The sequence below is a fragment of the Lytechinus variegatus genome, chromosome 2, assembly GCF_018143015.1.
Source record: "Lytechinus variegatus isolate NC3 chromosome 2, Lvar_3.0, whole genome shotgun sequence".
NCBI lineage: Eukaryota > Metazoa > Echinodermata > Echinoidea > Temnopleuroida > Toxopneustidae > Lytechinus > Lytechinus variegatus.
In genome coordinates, this window is record NC_054741.1 from 82991504 (window position 1) to 83011669 (window position 20166).

The 20166-nt window shown below is 34.0% G+C and overlaps 1 protein-coding gene across 8 annotated transcripts in view; it reads right to left on the reverse strand.

Annotated features, from left to right (window-relative positions):
- The window catches only part of LOC121409285 (smoothelin-like), a 122434-nt gene that overhangs the window by 30892 nt on the left and 71376 nt on the right, over window positions 1-20166 (reverse strand). For 4 of the 8 annotated variants that reach the window (XM_041601196.1, XM_041601192.1, XM_041601190.1 and 1 more), the window contains 6 exons: window positions 17661-18416; window positions 14976-15152; window positions 14391-14439; window positions 14064-14114; window positions 10750-11733; window positions 9189-9568 (listed from right to left, as the gene is read on the reverse strand). In XM_041601196.1, coding sequence (XP_041457130.1) covers window positions 9189-9568; window positions 10750-11733; window positions 14064-14114; window positions 14391-14439; window positions 14976-15152; window positions 17661-18416 — 2397 coding nt within the window. The remainder of the gene's footprint in view (window positions 1-9188; window positions 9569-10749; window positions 11734-14063; window positions 14115-14390; window positions 14440-14975; window positions 15153-17660; window positions 18417-20166) is intronic. The other 4 variants (XM_041601189.1, XM_041601193.1, XM_041601191.1 and 1 more) reach the window with 4 other exon arrangements.

Below are 20166 nucleotides of genomic sequence, written 5' to 3' on the forward strand. Positions count from 1 at the left end.
AGGGACCAGAACCTAAGAAATAAAGTAGTTATCAACCAGTATGGGTGATAGTCAGTAGCATACTAGGATTTTCCACAGGGGGGGGGCAAAATCGTCCACAAAAAAAATTGACAAAATAAGGTCTTCAACAACAAATAAAGTATTTCGTGCCAGAAAAAAATTGACAAGCAAAAAAAAAAAAAAAAAAAAGTCTTTGCTTCAATTTCTCGTCAGGGGGGAGGGATAGGTCTCTTGCATGGGTTGTGCCCCCCCCCCCCGTAGGTACGCTAGTGGAGATATTTTAACTGAATGTTTACTGACATCAGTAAACATGACAGTATTATCAATCAGATTGTTATCAAAAATAAAAATGCTTGCTTATATATCATACAAATAGGTTAATAATTCTCTTAAGATTAATGAAAATCATTGAAAGAAATTCACTATTAAATAATTACAAGAGTAGAGTATGGCTGGGCAGAGCAGTGCACAGATTTTCTGATAGAGGGAGGATAATGACTTAACCCTAAAAAGACCTCGACGCTTTGCGCTTTATTTCCAAAACGCAAAAAGATAGCGCCGCAAAACTTAATGATTTTTTTTCTTTAAAAGTCACGCAACGTGACTTTTAGAGGTATCATATTATTCTAGACCAGCCCCTCTTCTACCAATAATGTTTCTTCCCCCTTTCTCCTTTTTTGGAACACCCCCCCCCTCTCCCCTTGAATATTGAGGAGATCAAGGGAAGGGGGACTGGTAAGTTCCTTGGTCTTGGTAGGCAAGGCATATTAACCATCCAATTCAGAGGCGGGTCCCTTCTCAATTTTGCCATAATTGAGATATTCATGCTTCCATCACTCCTAATATTCATGGAATTCAGCAATACTGCCAACACATGTGAACAACACATTCAGTACTTGGAAGAGAGCAGCACATTGAGGAATTCAAATAATGCTAAAAGGTCTTATCTCCATAGCAGATGATGACAGGCATCACATCCAAAAGCTTAGAGGTAAAATGATGTTAACTAATATATACACCCTTACTTAGATTGGATGTCCTTCTACCGCTGAATGCATAACACTCTGTCATAGTCAATGTCATGTGACTAAACAACATTCCACTAGATGGCTAAATTGATATAATGGTTATCAATGGTTCGTTCATATCTAATCATGATAACAGATGATGAAAGGAACTACAGGTATTTACCAGGGAACAAGAAAGAAAAGTAAAAGAATCTCAAGGAACATATTTCTGCCTGTATCCTTCTTAAATATGCAATGATAGAATAAGCTTACTATCATGTTTCATCTGCTTGGAATGGTGATGGGTATAGAACAAATTCACACCCATTGATTTTGTAAGGATACAAAATATAAGAATCGATGAACTTAAATTTTGATTCCTTTCCTTCAAAGATTTGTCACCTGAAAATGATTATATACTTTTGAACTGAATGTGTTATTTGGTTGAATCTGTTGGGTTCAATCATGAGGTGGTTGGTTCAATCTCCATCCTAATCATATCAAAGACTTCCAAAATGAGACTTGTATTGTCTAGCTAGGCTCTTGGCATGTCACAATGGATAAGGGTAATATAACTACATTATTAAGATATGTACAATTGTAGAAGCCAATAGAAAACCAGCAGCAAGCGGTTGAAATGGCTATAATGGCTTTCTTCTATAATAATATGGTTGAAAAGAGAAAAAGAAGTATTAAAGACTTGTATTCAAAAGATTTAGAAGGAAAAATATCACTGTTAAATAATAACTCAAATAAAAGTTATACCTATTATTTTATACAGTATGAAAGTGAAATCTATAGTTGTTCTGGGAATATTTTTATTTCATTTCTACAGATAACTCATGATAATTGCCTATGATGTAAACTTATAAACACCTTTCTAAAATATTAATCCTAGAGTTTAGGATAATGCCTAAATTCAACACACTGTTGACAATATTGACAATGTAATTGGCTTGTTTATTGTTTATTTTTCACTTTGGATAGGGAGATAGAAAACAGTTAATATTAGGGGATACGATGCAACCAACTGAATACACTTAATGGTGATTTAATGATGATCTAATTTGCTGAAGATGTGGCCATATTATGAGTTGAATTATAGATGAGAGACCCATCATTATAGCTCACACCTCATACCACATGCGTCCAGCCTAGCTAACACCTTGGACTCAACACCTCTACCAATGATACTAAGAATGTTATGATGTCAAGATTGACGTCAATGAACTGGACGATTCTATCACTGGTTAAACTATTGGGATAGATGCAGGGGTGGGGGTCTTCTCTGACCGGAACCATTGTCATAGATGCACCAGGGAAGGGAAGGGTCTTTCCTAACTTGTAAAACCATTGCGATAGATGATCGGGGGGGGGGGATTCTGACTGGTTCATCTATTACGATAGATGCACTGAGAAAGGGGAGTTTGTTGAACTTTTGTGAAAGATGCACCTTGGAGGCGCGGAAAAGTTCTTCTTTGAGTGGTAGAACTATTGTGATAGATGCATCGGGGAGGGGTGAGGGGGGTCATCATTTCTGACCAGTAGCAGATGCAAATATTTAAATGGGGGAATGAATACTGAACATTGTCAAATCAATAATCTTATCCATAATGAGAGGTAAATAGTTTAATGAAAAATAATGTTTATGACCATGGTAATGCATTGAATATCAATCTCCCTCTCATACCAATTTCAAATAAACCTGCCCTATTATATGAAATCACTTGTTTGGTTCCTTAGAATGAATAAAATAATCTGCATACCATCACTCCCTTGCTTTTGATAGAAATGTGAATAACATTCCAACACAACCTAACTTACATGTTAATCCCTAGAAAACACATTCAATATCACTGACTGCATACATAACATATTTATTGGCAGTCATATAATGTAATGTTGATGTAACCTGTGCGCTGTCATGAATCACTGCAGAAAATAGTACAGCATCCTGATGAAGTAAATACTATAGCGCAGGGTCACATTTCAGAGCACACCCAATTGACAGGTAAATTACTAGTTAATTAAAAGAGTTACAGGTTCATATTTATATCTGTATTTTCTATTTCAAAATAAATGAAGCCAAATTTCACTGCTTTGTTTTATTGATTTTATTTCATATTTTATCATTTCTCATTCATCCATGATTTCAACTTTATCATTTTTTTTCTCCATTTTATTTACCATTCATTTATTGATCTTTCATCTTACAAGTAATGTCAATGTTTAATATTCATCATTTCATGATTTGTATGCCTTGAATGTATTCTGTTCAATATTGAAAATTGAAATCTAAAGCTGAATCTTATTGTGTCATGCCTGTATAAATTTATCTATTCAACCATTTGTTCACTTCCTCATTTATTCATGATTCATTATTTGTTTATTCATTTTTTTTATTTAGGTACATAATAATTTGCACCAATATATAAATAAGATAAAATTCTGATTAGCCTCCAAAAGGAATGTAAGGGAATGATTCCATCAATATCATCACATTATTTAATTTGAAATGAAAAAGAGGAATCCCATGTGACAAATAATGATTACACTGTTAAAATAAACAATAATCCTGTTAATCGAAAAACAATAAAAAACATACAATTTAATTTGTTTTAAATAATTTTTTTTTTATATGATTAGCATGGTAATACAAACCCTGAAACCAACAACAAAGTTGAATGAAGTGCATCAGAAAGGTTTACAAACAGCAATTTTGTGAATATTTTGTGACCATTGAGTTAAGAGAAAATCACTGTTACTGTATCATTTTAAAATAATAATCTGGGATCTGAATTTCATTATTTACAAGTTACCATTGGTATTGGTGAGATTTTAAGATCGGTCATTTCAAATTATAACTCAAATTTGATATCCCCATTAAAGTAACAAAACTAGTTATTTTTCAAATCCAACAAGGAAATTGTAAAACTGTAACAAGAACTGGAGTTAAACAGGATTGCAGAATGATATCATTGTCAAATAATGACCAAGATCATGTTCCTATTCAAACATAGAGTACATCACATGGATGTTACATTATTAGACTTTTGGTACATTATTCTCAAACTAGAAGTCATGTGATCATACTCTATTTAGGAAAGAGAATGATTAATTTTAATATAAAATATTTACCCAATCCCTTTAAACGGAAACTTAGCTCAAACTATAACATTAAATAAAGATCTACATAATTTAAAGGCTTTTAAACACCAAGATAAAAAAAATATGTTTTTTTATCATGAATGATGATTGACCTACTTTATTTGCCAGTAATTCACATGATGTACTTTTAAAGAATGTTAAGTATGTCATCTAAAAGCCAGCTATGTAAAGTATCCAGGTTACAGACCTATCAAGGATGCATAGCTGAGTGTTTCCATAGCAACCATTCAACTCTTCAACTCTACTCTAGGTAAAATGCAAAAACTTGGCTCATTAGATTCCCATCTCCGGCCATGTTATTCACATCTGTTTGTTTTTACATGTATCTTAGAATTTTCATCCAAATTGATAATAATTTCTCCTTTTTATACAGAAATGTATAAATGTAGTAAAAAATAAACAGCTTGGGATGAAACAGAGTTCTCCAGATTGAACATAATAAAGTTGAGGGCCGTGAAATGGGGGGGGAGAATTCCATCAAGCCATCCCCCTTTTCCCACATAAAAAAAATGTACAAAAACATTAGAACGACCATCTGATTGTGATTTTTGCATTGTCAGCCCCCATTTTATCTCAGCTCCCCCCCCCACTGTCAAATTAAGAAATCAATTTAATCACTTCATTTTCAATTCTGGATTGCCAATATTCACTTAAACATGGATGGAAAATTGTGAATGTACACTTGACTTTTTAAATTGTTAGAATTGAAAGAACGAATACGACATTGAAAAGAAATAGGTCAGTTAATTCAATATGCTGATATAATTACTCAGAAGGACAATAAAAAACACAATTATCTTTTTATTAGCTTTCAAAAATCAATGTCTCTGTCTCCTATATCAATCTGACCTATTTATCTGGTGCAATTGAAAATTCCATTTGGAAGGTCTGAAATGTGGAAATTACTGCCTATTTACCTTTAAAAAAGGCAATCCAGATTTTTAGAAATCAAAAGAAATTACCATCACAGCTAATGACAACTCAGAAGATGGGGTGGTGTGGAGGTCTTATTACACCCCCCCTTCTTCAAATTGCATTATTGTTCAAAGTCACTTTAATATTTCAGAATACAGAATTAATGGCAGATACACAATTCTTGAAACTTGGTTTATAGAAAGACTAGCAAGATAATAGAACAAAGAAATAAATGCAAAGCATTGCTTATGACTGTTAAGCATTAATGTCATACATTCATGCAGTCATTATAATGGTTTCAGATTACTCCCCCATAATAAACAGAAATTAATGACTAAATATCACTATTTTCAAGTACATGGATTCATAAGAATTATATACAGCTATGGAATAATTGACATAGATTATATCAAAATGATCTGAACTTAAATGATCTCAATAAGAATAAAATAACATCTCATATGACCACGGAGCAACTGATCGGTTAAGATGTAATAACATACCTTCTAATGAGTATCTCCACTGATAGTCTAACACAAGAATATAAAATGAAGTAAATCCTTTTACTACCAGGCTATAATGGAGAGCGGGAGAGCTTGTAGGCTTGGGCTTTGATAATGATGATAAAACAAACAAAGTACTCAAAATATCTGACTTCTTCTTGAAACACCAGGATATGTATCCTCTTCTATAACTCTTCCAATAACCACAAAAGTCTTAATTCCTCTTTGGAAGTGATGCGATCCGGGAGAACGGGATGGAAGTGGAAGAACCGATAGAGACAGATGCAAGAGAGGAGTAGTCTGTTATCACTAGAGACAAGAAGAGGAAGGGGGGTTTAACCTTCAAAGACTAGTCTGCTACTAGTATAGGTGTGGTAAGTCTATTATGAAACAGTTCTGACCCTATTCAAAAGTCTGAACTAGACCAGCCACTTAACCAAAACAATTCTCAGTTATAACCATAAACTACGATCACATAATTTCTTGTAAAATTCATATTTACATACATACAGTGAAAAAGAATATTTTACCAGATCCAAACATCCAGCAAACAACAAAACAGATTTTATGCTCAAAGTGATTTAGTTTAGTTTGATGAATTTGTGGCTGTGTGAGAAGACTAGGTGAAGTTGGTCAAGAACTGGAATTATCAACACATCCTCATGTAGACCAATGTAGGTCATCTCTTCTCTCAAACTACAATTTCACTTTTAACCATCTAAGTCCTAATTATTGTCTCTATTATGCTATCTGTGTTGAATTCTCTTCCCATCAACCCCCCCCCCCCTCCCCCAGTCAACCCAATCTCCATCTTAATTTGATAACAATCCTATTTAACTCTTCATACAGCCGTCTACATGTACAGTACAAATCTCATTATCAGTGATTCTTTCTCCTCCACCTATTCCTAAACCTCATCCTCCATCCCATTATAACCTGATAGTATCCCTTCACCAATACCCCATCCATTTCCCTTGTCCTTGGGGTGGGGTCACATTCTTTTTTAACCCATCTTTTTTTTGTCTATCAAATCAGAATATATTTATATCTTTTTAATTCCCTATTTTCTGACTATGTTTGATAAAATTTATGTCCTATCTATCAATCCGGATCCTTTATTTACCTGTCACCTCTTAATCCATCAGTCCTCCTCCTCCTCCTCATCTTCTATTAAAACTACCTCCTCCTCCTCTTCTATAATATCTATCTCGTCCTCCTCTTCTCCTTGTTTATACATAACCTCCTCCTCCTCCTCTTCTTCCTTCATCTACAACCTAATCTATCTCCTCCTCTAAACCCAGCTAGGTATCAGCTCACTCCGTCTGTTCACACAGACAGTCAATCAGTCCATCTCACTCTGCCTACCATCATCTTCTTCACACGGCACTGGACCGCATCTACTGGTAGACCTGGTAGATAGAGGATACCCTAATATGGAGAATGGCATGTCAGCTAGCAGTGTACTGAGCCAGGCCTTCACCCTACCGCTGGGCCCAGTCTATGTATTCAAGGGATAGACCATGTCTTACTACACACCATACGGATAGAGTGTGCTACTCATAAAATATCATCAGAAATATAGGTTTAAATGCCCCAATCTGCTCACAATTAACATGTTTAGAGGTTAAAGGATTAAGGAGCTGCTTGAGTATAATCAGAACAGATCTTATGAAATGAGAACCATTCAATGGGTAGTGCTGGTGCAAATGCTTGAGGTGATGGGGAAAGGGCTGCTCATAGTGAAAATTATGGGGTATATAAGGTCGATTTCTGAAACAAATCATTAAAAAACTACCACACCTAGATTAACAACATGTATATATTGATCTTTCAAAAACAATTAAGAAAGACCTTAAAGAAAGCTTTCACTTGAAACAATAAGACAATAACTTCAACAAGGATAATTTTAGAGTTTAAACATACCATGAATATTGCAAAATATTTGAAACTTTGGACACTATTTATTCTCATTCATATAAAACTTAAAAGCAGATAGATTCACTTAAATTTCAAAACAATAAGAAAGGTAATTATCAAAGTATAAAAGAGCCATCATTTAAAAAATGCAAATCATTCCAGAAATGAAAATATATTGTCAAAGATTTGATAACCAGTAAATGATTTTACCTCAACTTTGGAAAATCAGTAGTACCAAATGAAAAGAGAATGTCATTCATTTCATTTGAAAATAAAACTCATTTTTGACAGGGAGGATTTCATTAAGGTTAAGTGAATAATGAAAATAAATGAATTTTCTTGACGTTGAACTAAGTTCAGCTTTAGATCTGTATGAAACCTCACTACCTATTAAGAGACTGTAGTTAGAAGCCATATTTAAATTTAGCTCTTGTAGAGCATGTCAATTAATACTAATACATTCAGTCAATTGATCAAACAGAGATTACTGTCAGGATTAATGAGACATCAAAGGCTACACAACATTTCTCATCTACAATGCAAAAAGGAAATAAGTTACACATTCATTTTAAATAGCAATATCTGTCATATTCACAATGACTTTGATGTTTCAAGTTTTGTCTCATGATGGAGGTCTTGGCAAACCCTCTTGGGATGTTGATTTCACTATTTCTATATTGAATTGAATAAAATCAAATTGAAATGAATTGAACCATCACTTGCATCTTTTTGAAAATGATGCATGATATATACAGGTATGGTTTGTAAAATGGCACAAAATGTCTCTGAATTATTGAGCAAAGCAGAAAAATACATACATTGAAAATACAAGGCTGGAAAATCATTTGTGTAAATCAATCAAAATCACTTTTTTCCTCTTTGAAACAAACATGAATTTCGATTCTTTTCTTTCATTTTTTGGCATAGGAATATTAATGTTCACATTTCTTGAAGGATTATATATATTTATTCATATAAATTACTGGACATGTCAACATTTAAAAGCTATATGCATAAGCACAATAACAGTGACAAAAAAAGGAAAAAAAGAAAACCACAAGAACTCACAATTCATTAGTCCAACACCTTTCATTTCATCAAGTATCAAACTTTGTATTCTTCAAGTTTCCAAATAAATTATTAGTGGAAATGTTACTAAAATCACATTTGTTTGACACATGTATAGGAATACATACAAACATCAGGGGGCAATTTGTATTTTTTTGTATTTACCGTATTTAATTCACAATTTTGCCTATAATTTACTCTTATTTAGAAGTTCTAAGAAATATGTAAGCTTTCTGATTAAGTGATGTTTCTCTTTTCTAACCCATAGAAAAGGGGAACTTGCTTTAAACCTTTACAATTGAATAAATCAGGCCACAACAAATTAAGGATATACAGTTGAAATATTAATGTGGAGGAAAACAGACATGATTTAGAAATGAAAATCAATGCAATTTTCCAAACATTAATCTTATTTTCTTTCTTTTTCTCTCTTTCCTTTGACCCACTCCCATCCCACTATTGTTCCTCTCTGTACATTTTTCTTTTTTATTTCTCTATCACTAACTAATACCCCTCCCTCCTCCTCATTTCTCTTGATCCTCCTCTTTTTTCTCTCTCATGATGTCATTTATTTTAAAATTGATGGATTTAAGAATTTCATGTCACTTACCTCATCCTTGGCTCCCTTCTCATCGACAAAAACATCCCCTTGTTGAGAATCCTCTCTCCCAAACAAGAACTGTCTCTTAAGCTCAGCTGCAGTTGGACTCTTCAATTCTGCTGCTCCAGTAGGGGTGCTTGAAGCCAGAGGGGTGGAGGTCTTGCCTTTAAAATCCAGGGGGCTTTCAGGAGGGGTCATGTAAGGCAGAGGGGTGAGGGGAGATGAGGGTGGGGTCCCGTATATTGATTTCTTTTGTTCTGAAGTATCTGGAGATGATTCTTCACTGATGCTGCTACCAAAACGAGAAGAGGAAGATGGAGATTTCTGTTGCCATAGTGATTTTGGAGTTGTTGAAGGAGAAGGCGAGTGGCCACCATGTTTTCCCTGGCCTTTTAAATTGGAAGAAAGGAAAATGCATTTGTATCAACAAAGAAAAGACTATACGTGAAATGAGTAAAATACACATGAATTGCTCTTTAAGAAATGGTATGATGTATCTCAGTAGCAAAGCTCAATACCCAGTAAAATTTTGGGTACAATGCAAATGGTATATGTGACACTTAATAAATGCACTGGCAAGGAACACTTTTGTTTGTTGCACCAATCAAATTCTTTATGAATAAATTACAAACTAATTGGTCCAGAAATGAGTAGATACTTCACGATATAATGTATGATGATTCATAACGCAACAAAGTTATCATCAAGATGCCATAATGATGAGTCCATCTGATGTAACTTTGGATAATTCATTTCAATCTGAAGCATTAACTTGCATACGTAGGGTGTTTATCTCACCACATCTGAACATTTCTTTAATGTTCAGACATTGAAATACACATTTCAAATTATCAAATTGTTGCAGTCTGCAACAAATAGCTAGTTCTATTTATTCATCTACAATTCATATACTTGTTCATATACTTTATCATATATTAATTGATCAGAAGTCTCTAAGAATTCAAGAATAATGCAGCATACCATCTAAACTACACTTTCCTAGCAGTTTAAGATTGAATTATTTTATCAATTAGAAATTGAAGAGGAAGATTTTGTCTTCAAATAAGCTCACAATATCTGTTTGCAGAATATCTAATGCAGTATCCAAACAGAACAAGGTACAAACTATATGACAACTGACACAAGATGGCAGCAGTCTAACCAACATCTGCACTACTAAACTTAACCATGCATATTCATGATAACAATGCAGCCTTGAAGGAATGAACACAAGAGGACAGTATATCATATTTCTATTGTGGCTTAATCAAGTGAACTACACATTTTAATCCCTCAACCGGCTCGCTTTGTTATCCTATATGATTTCTTTGTTTCATCCATGAAAAATTTTATACAAATTTGAATTTAAGAAATATTCATAATTCAGTACTACATCCACTGTTTGATAATTTGTTTTCAATTTGATTTTCTAAATATGATAGTTAATACATGAATAGACTTATAGATAGAAACCTAATGATGCTCAACTTTTTCATTTGTATATATTAATTTACATTATTTATATACGATAGGGAAATGATAACTGATTATGAAAGAAAAAAAAACATACCTGCACTATTATTGCTGTTGCCATTAGATGCACTGAACTTTTCTCTGAGAGCAGCAAATTTGCTTCCTGAGACAACATTCTTAAAGGATCTCGCTGGAGTGGAACTTGTAGGACTAGTGTCATCATCAGGTCTTGGTCTGTTGAATTTATTCCTCTTTGCCTGCAAGGATGATACTGCACTCTCACTTCTTTTGACCGATGTCGTGGTTTTCTTTGGTGTTGGGATAGCGTTGTCATCTCGGGTCTTATGAAACCTGAACGGATGACCAAAGTTCCTTGGAATGCTAGGAGTAGTAGAAGTGTCTGGTGAACTTCTAATAGGTGTATGTTCGCTAGAGTTTGTTTTATTTACAGAGAGTACTGCACCATCATGAGAGTCCTCAGAAGCAGGACTACTGGCTTTTTGTAATTGACTACCTGAGGAGGGACTTAAACTTTGACTTGTTGACTGAACCCTCTCACTCATCTTCGGAGTGACCTCGATGACGGAAGATATATTTTCTGAGGTTGATGTTGACGGTGATGTGGAATTTGAGATAGGGAATGTGGTGGTGGATGTTACAGGGGAATGTAAAGTCATCTGGGAAGAAACTGTTCCTGTAGTGTCTTTGACCTTGCTGATACTGTCAGCATCATTTGATACTGTCTTGTCTTCACTTGGGGCTTTCACCTTTCCACTTTCAGTATATGATGATGATACTGAAGACACCGGACTCTGGGAGGAAGATGTTTCCTCATCCCGATCCTCCTTGGTAGCACTACCATCATCCTGTTTCTTTGAGGCTTTCACATCTCCTACATCCTTCACCTCCAGTGTGGATTCTACTGCAAGGTTTTCAGTAGCCTTTGACACCAAGCTGTCATCACTGTTCTTGGTATCTCCATCAATTGTTCTATCAATCTTTTCTGTCTCATCCTTGGTAGTTTTGACAGCCTTGCTCACAGATGATGGTTCCTCTTGGCTACAGGTTTCTTCCAACTCTACTGAAATTAAATGAAAAACAAATGTTTATAGAAAAAAATATGCATATTAAAATCAATGTACAAAGGAAAATTGGAATAAAAAAAACAGTGCTAAGTAGACCATTCTGTAATAACACAAATCATATATACAAAGTTTACATTTTTTTTTTACTGCAGATATGAGCTCTTTCCCCCATCTTGTTTGTTTCATACACACTCTCATAATTTTTGTTCTGTCATCCAGCTTATTTTTTTTCTAATTTTACTCTTTATTGACAAAAAAATCCAACTTATATATCGACAATCTAATGTCCAAACCTGTTTCTTGAGCCACAGAATGTATTTTGAGATCAAGCTGCTTCATGATTAACAGAAATACCATTATGTGATGTCAACATGAAAGAATGACTGTTTGTGATCATTCTAATTTCACTGAAGATGTTTATATACATCATGATCGTAACATTAGAGTTAGGAAACCCCAAAGGTATAATACAAAATTCACGTCATTATTAGAACCTTCCTCCACAAAACAATAAACACAAACCATATTCTGAGAACAGTCAAATCTGCTGACTCTTTCTCAAAAACATTTTCAAGACCATTTCAATGAAGAGGGGACCACCTCACAAAACATTTGATGAATGAATGGTTCTATCAAAATACAACCTAATAGCAAGGTTTCTTTTGATGACTCACACATTCATAACAAAACAATTTCAATGAGGGAGAGGTTAAAAGATGATCAAGCAATGCCACTTATTCACACAGATTCTCAAAACCTTGATATACGTGATATATGTGGAGAATGAATGAATGAGTTAACTATTGTTTACAATGGTTTCCCCACTAAGCTTATTTTATTGCTGTCCCTTTTATACTGGTGTTATGTGGATCAACTGTAATCAGGTGCAAAAAATCATTATCAACAAGAAAATTAGGTTTTCTAAACGTAATTTGACAAACTTTTTTTACATCAGAACCTTGCAACATAAAAGCTATAATCTTTGTTTGAGCATAACTCTAAGTCAATGATAAAACATGTACAAACAGTTGCAATCGATCGCAAGTATTAATCATATATCTTTATGAAACACTCCCTCATGAAATCAAGTCGGTAGGAAAAACATGAAACAAAGCGAGAAATAAACTTACTTTTGAAATTACTGATATTTGTCACTGCTATTATAGCTAATACCCTCAGATTTATTACCAGAGAAGAGAATATGTAATATTTATCTTATTTTACTTTGCTTTCTTCCCTTCAGACTACAAAGAAAACCATCTCTGTAATATTTTGTCATGATTTGAACATGGGAGGGGGGGTCATAGAGTTACATCTGACTACAAGCCAAATTCTAAATGCCAACCATATTTAAAAATATCATTGAGTAACACATGGTAGAGCACATCCAATGAGATATGACTAATGCTGTGATGTGTTATAAAGCACATAGAGTTCAAGTTTGATTTAAAGTAACACTTAAATCTTTGTGAAACAGCCTTGAGGCAGTTTTAACTCAGATCTGTCTACTAACAGTTTGACCATCATTCTACATTTTTATTTCTTAATTAATGGATAAATCTTGAATCACTATTTACAAATGTCATCCAATTTCATTTTCCTATCCTCTCATTATTATAATGTATTCCATTAGCCTTCAATCCTAACCATTATTCTTTTCACAGATTCTGTTAATACATTTCCTGTGGCCTTATGAGTTTTTCATTACAAAATTGATCTCCCCTTGAAGATAAACCAACAAAACCATTCTAACAATATCCTTCAATAAATTGATTTCAAAGAATATTGAAACATTTCATTGATCTATTATCGAGTAAATAGCCCTCCCCAGTGAACAATATCTCTGAACACAATTAAAGTTATTGAGTTTTTATCGCATCTATTGACCAAGGTCCATTTGTACATTTAATTCCTTGATTAGTTTGTTGAAATGTATGCAGATTTCTCAGCAGGGATTTAATTTTTTTTTAATTGACCTCCAAGATTGTAAAGTAATGGTTGACCGAGTTATAAACTGCCTAACAAGAAAGACTAAGGTATCAATTGGTCTTTATATGAGGAAAGGCAAACCATGAATCAAGGAAGATTTTTGTTGATGTTTACAGTCATCAAGAAAGCATAATTAGAACTCTTATGATGAAAATGGTGTGCATGCTCACATAGAAATCTTTCATATGAAACATTAGATGATATGTTTTTTTTTCCACTTCCACTTCTTAATTTGCATGTAACAATGAGTTAACTCTCCTTTTACTGTGTTTATTACAAAGTCATCTTACTAAAATAATTATTTTCACAAAAATGTCTCTTTTTTGTTAATCCTTACCTTTCTTCACTTCTTTGGTTGACTGTTTGGCAAGTTCAGTGGCCTTCAGTTCTAAAAAAAACAATAAATTAAAATGTTCAGTAATGAATTATCATATCTTACATGTTTAATACCAACCAGTTTCCAAAGTAAAAAGGTTGAAAAGATAAAGTCGTTAATGTCTCAAGTGATTCCTTAGAATTGAGTGTTGATAGTTATATTCCATGGTTATATTTCTTGGATTCAAATTCAAAGAGTAATAATAAATAGTCAAGACCTAACTTTCCTGAAATGAAAAAGATTGGGGGAAAAACTGATAAAAAAAAGTCAGTCAAATGAAATACTTACGTGCTCTTCTCCTCATCGCTTCTTTAAGTCCTATATGTTTTCTCTTCTCCTGTTAAAATTACAAACAAATTAGATGTTAATATTATTGGAAATATCAATCTCAGATAAATGTGATCATTCTTTCACTCAACAAGTGATGTCTTCATGACTATGAATATATACAAATTTATGAGGTGGATATTTTGGAGCAGATTGACTTGCAAAATTAGCAAGAGAAAGTGCAATACAAAAACACCTATTCAATATTTTTTTCACTCAATATGAGCACAGTGGAGAATTTCATTAAACAAAATAGTCAGTGGTTTTCACTGGCAACTGTTATAAGCCACTGAAATCCTTTCATCTGATTGGCTCATAGCAAAATTTTCAGTGAAAGTCACTGACCAGATAGTTCATGGAAGACTTCCCTGGTGTGTAACAATATCACCCACAAGTAGAAACAAGGGATTTGAATTCTCACTACAATATATCTAAGATTAAAATGTGTTGTAGAGGTATATTAACCACATGCCATGTCAGTGAAATTAGTGATGGACAAATTTATAATTCTCTTGCAATAGCTGTATGGATGTATTAGTGATTGACCTTTGGTTGACCTGTGACCTCATCAAGCTCTGAGGATGACCCTGACGATGATGTCCCTGATGACGAAGATGATGATGATGATGATGCTGATGATGATGGCGATGACGATGGCGATGATGATATCTGGGATGTTTTAGTTTCTGGTTTGGTTTTCCTTACTGCTGGGATAGGCTTAGCCTAATGAGAGAAATAGATAGATAAAGAACATATAATGTATGTACCTACAGACTTAACTGAAGACTCTTATATTCCAGTAGGCAATTAATAATGGGAGACAACTCTGTTTTTTATGTAATATCATTATCAACCATTAATGTTAAATCATTACTGGAACTAAAGAATGTGTCCTGTTTAAATGTTTAGTTCTGAATATTGAGATATGCTTAGAACACCTAATTATTGATCAAAATTACAACAAAATATTCAACCCCAAATAGACCCCATATGATTTTCTTTTCTGATCTTTTTTTTTCTTCTTTCCTTGATTGATATTTTTCCATTATATTTCAAACACCACAAAATTATTGCTTCTTCCTTTTCACTCTTTAGTTTCTTATTTCTACAGTTTAATTAGCATACAAAACATAGCTCTAGAATACTTCAACAGTACCTGACAATTTACAGAATACTATTTTGGGTAAGAATTAGAAGGAAAATGATATATAAATATGCTGGCATGTCTATTTTTACAACATCCACCAATTCCTTGACAGAGAAAGGTTGAGTTAATTGGCTGCAAGCTAAAAGAACAATATTACTAATATGATACTACAACATTCTGTCAATTTTAGCCTTGTTGCAGGTAGCAAAATATGCAAGCTTTTGCATACATGTACAGACCATCAAACTCTGTTTTAAGCATTTGGGTTGCATATAGTTTCCCCAATTTTCACAAGGGGATAAAATAATTAATAAACAATGGATTTGCAAAATTACTAACAGCAAAGGACTTCATAATTAAAACTTGTTTAAAGGTAGAATAATACAGGAAACAACAACTGCAAAAGAATAATTGAAGCAGACATGAAGGTGTGATTTTTTTTATTTTTTAAGAAGATAAGCAATAACTGACAATGAGCCAAGTAAATCCTTGCAGTCACCAAATGACATGATTCTTTCAAGGAGAGAAAGAGGGATGCCCATTAACAGGTGTGAAATAATACTTCAATTATTGGGGGCTATATACAGGTACAGGAAAGGTCACTTCTAATATATGAAAAATATCATATGTAACAAAAATATGTGATAGTCCTCAACAAAAATATATATTTCTTTTTATACATAAAAAAGAAATACTTAGTATGACTTGTTAGATTCATAGAAAATAATATATCTTGTTATGTAGCACAAACAGTGTTTCATGAACGTGAATGAAGAAGAAAGAGAGAAAGAAAGAGGAGGATGAGGAGAAACATGATGAAGATGGGAGAACATGAGAATGGGAAGAGGAGAAAAAAACACAAATAAAGAGGTGGAAATAGATGCAGTTGATAATACAAATACTGTGGAAATATACAAAAAATCAGAAAAATATTGCATATAATCAACATATTTGTACACATGCCAGATAACCCTGGAATTCTCAAAATGATCTTGGATCACATTAAGTGATATGAAGAGCTATCCGGTCTTTCAATTAATCTCCTTCCCTTTTCTTGGCGTTAGAAACCCCACCTGGTCGACACACCTTGTACATAGTGCTTCATAAGGGGAAATAAGTCATCAAGAGAACTAGATCTCCAAATGGTTTTGATGTCAAGACAGCATAAAGATAATTTGATGTGACAGGTTTCTTACATTACAAGATGCTTAAAAACTTACTAAATCACTGCTCTAGTTTGAACCTGCACTTATTTGATATTCATTTAAAGGTTACTTTTCAAAAGGTCTTGGAATCTTTCCTTTTATGTCACATATATAAATATATTCAACGTCACTTCTTTCAATCATTTTCTTAAACTATGACCATCGAACAAACTTCTTTGGATTCCTTTTAATTCTGCTTCATGGCTTTCTTTTCTCTTTTGTTTCTTCCCTCACCTGTTTATTTACTTTTTATTCCTTTCCTCCGACAACTGACATTCAAAAAAGGTTATCCAAGTAACATAAAATTGTTTGGCTTCCTTTGTTAGAAAGATCTTTTGTATGCTTTCTTCAAGATCACATATTCAAGAACCTTATTATATTCCAAGAATACTTGGCAGAGGGAAGTATTTCCATTTAATTTATTTCAGAATCTTCTGGATACGATTCATATACAACATGAAATTATTCATCCCCCCAAAATAAATTCAATCAATCTAACAATGTTCATTTCTGCTACAAAGAGGGTTGTAAATTCTGGAAAATTGAATAATTTTGAGTCAAGTTTCATAAGGTGCAGTTTATAGCTCACTGAATTGATCCATACTCCTGAAGAAAATGAGAATCAATGTTTATTACAACAGGAAACTCAAATGTTGTAATAGTCATAATTGTGGTTTTTATAATTGATGCATGATTGCATGTTTTGAGAGTACAGGGGTTTGTTGCATAAATAGTTTCTAATTCATTACTTTTAGCATGCAATGGTAAAAACCAATACTCAAGGAGTACATAGAGGTTACAAGTAAGTGTAATAATAAAGATGGATAAATAGCTTTATAGACTCATTCACACAATGTAGTCAAGTAATTTCTAACTGACCTGTTTAGTGGTTTGGATGTTATCACCTTTAGATGCTTCATCATCTGCATCCATCTCAACATTCTCTTTAGTCTCTAAGACCGGTCCTGGAATGGATTCAGGACCACATTCATCTTGATTTGGAGTCTCACATCTGATTTTTTCAGAGTCACTTTCGGTATCACTAGACTTACTCTCCTGTGGTTTTACAGGTTCCTTCTCTACTGAGTCTCTATCATCCCTTGGCTCCGGGAGATCAGATGTTTGGGAGGATAATGGTGATGTGTTTATGGAAGATGGTTGTGATGGTGGTGGTGATGAGGGTGGTGATGATGATGATGATGGTGAAGCAGATGATGATGATGGAGAAGAAGAAGATGATGATGAAGATGATGACAAAATGGAAGGAGAAACAGGCACTAATGATGCTTCTACTATCTCATGCTCCTCACTTACATCTCCTCCATATTGGTTGCCATTGGAAACGCTGACTTTCTCCTCAGATGTTGATGCTACCCTGTCCTCATCCTTTCCTGAGCATTCCTTAAATGATGCTAGTGGTGTTTGAGGAGATGAAGATGATGCTGGTCTCTCATCACTCGTCTCTCCTGTCACATGTTTTCCTTTCTCTTCTTCCTTTGCTCTTCTTAAATCATCTGCCACCACCAGTGGAGTTTCTTTTGTTTCTGCATTGGTCCTACGGACGTTTGCCGGCTTCCCTGAGCTTTCCTCCTCTTCCTCTCTGACACCATGGTTCTTGAGAATGATAGCACCATCCTGAATTACACAGAAAAAACCAAATCCCCAATTAACAGATCACCTACAAATCCAAATATAGAATGTTCACACAAAATTATATCATTCTCTGCCTTTCCCCATCAAAGTATCTCTCCCTCTCTTTCTTGAACTACTCCTCTATTTTTTTCCTAAGCAGACTGAAGATAAAATATTTATGGTAATTTTAAATACCAGACTGGATTATAAAAAGACAGGCAGAATGTTAGGGATGTTACAGCAAGGCTGAACTTGATAAACAAACAAGGTTAAGACATGACGTCTACTTGGCAAAGGAGGATTACCCATTATAAATGTCACAGGGAGGCTAAGGAGCTAACAGGATTCTTCATAAGGCATTTATTGGGGGTTAGGACTGATTAATCATGGCTTAAAAGTACAGCTATGATACATAAATGAAACATGTTGGTAAACAGCTCTACATCTACCCTATTGCAAACTGGAAAGTGATATACCTTATCTTAAAGCTATCAAAATGAAGGAAATGTTAAAGAATCAATGAAAGTAAAGGACTAGGCTTTGATGGTAAAACCAATAAATTAGTGAATAAAACACAGCTTTCAGCTTACTCCTTGATAACCAATTATAAAGACAAACAACCAAATAGATCTGCACACTAATAATAATAATAATAATCCGCTTTTATATAGCGCTTAATCCATCGGAACGACGTTTCTAAGCGTTTTACAGATATATTATTACCCCGGTCATCGGATTCAATCAGTCATTCCCGCACACAATGTGTGCACATCCTCCACTCCCTGGGGAGTATTCCAGTCAGTTGCCTGTGAGGCGCACACAATACTGGACAAGCTACAATGACTTTCACATCCTACCGGGTACCCATTTAGCACCTGGGTCGAGAGTGGCAAAGTGTGGATTAACGCCTTGCCAAAGGACACCAGACCACTAACAAAGCCAAATGCTTATAATCAAACATAAAAACACACATGCAAACATATTTCAAGTGAATATTAAGATTAACCAGCAATAATGCCTACACTACAGTACAATCTCGATATCATGGAATGAATTCAAATCTAGATCAGCTGTGGTAAGTGACAACTACACAATTGATTAGACTAGCTAAACCTTGAAAAATTTGAATTATTATAATTTGAAATTAAGAAATAAATCCTAGGTTCAACTGGTCATCAATGATAGATTCAATATAAGAAGACCTAATCATAGACATTTTAACACACTATCTTACCACTGAACAAATATAAGAATTTCAATATATCATATAGGCAAAAAAATCATTGAAATTTACTAGATTTGAGCACAGACAGAGGTATATTTCATCTATCAATATGACCTCTAGACAGGTATCACATGACCAAAGGAATGTTGTCTAATTGGACGGGATCACTGAAATATGCTAACCTCTGTCACAGCCATCAGATTGGTACAAAGGTCAAATGAGGTCATGACAACATTCTGTTCCCAAATAAATCTGATGTCTGTAACAATATCGTACTGTAATTACAGACTCAATCTAATTGAGCTTGAAATTGTAGAAAGGAACTTGAATATTTCTATTTTGGAACAAAATCTATCCTTGTGAATCTCTGGAGTACCTGTACAAAATATCCCAAATGAAGTTGATTTGATAAAATCATAACAAATTTATTCTAGACTAAAGAAAGAGTCCTGTCACTCAATTCAGTGGAATCAAAAACATGGTGTGTCATCTATCGGTCCAAGTGGATAGGCTGAAATTCGCAATGCC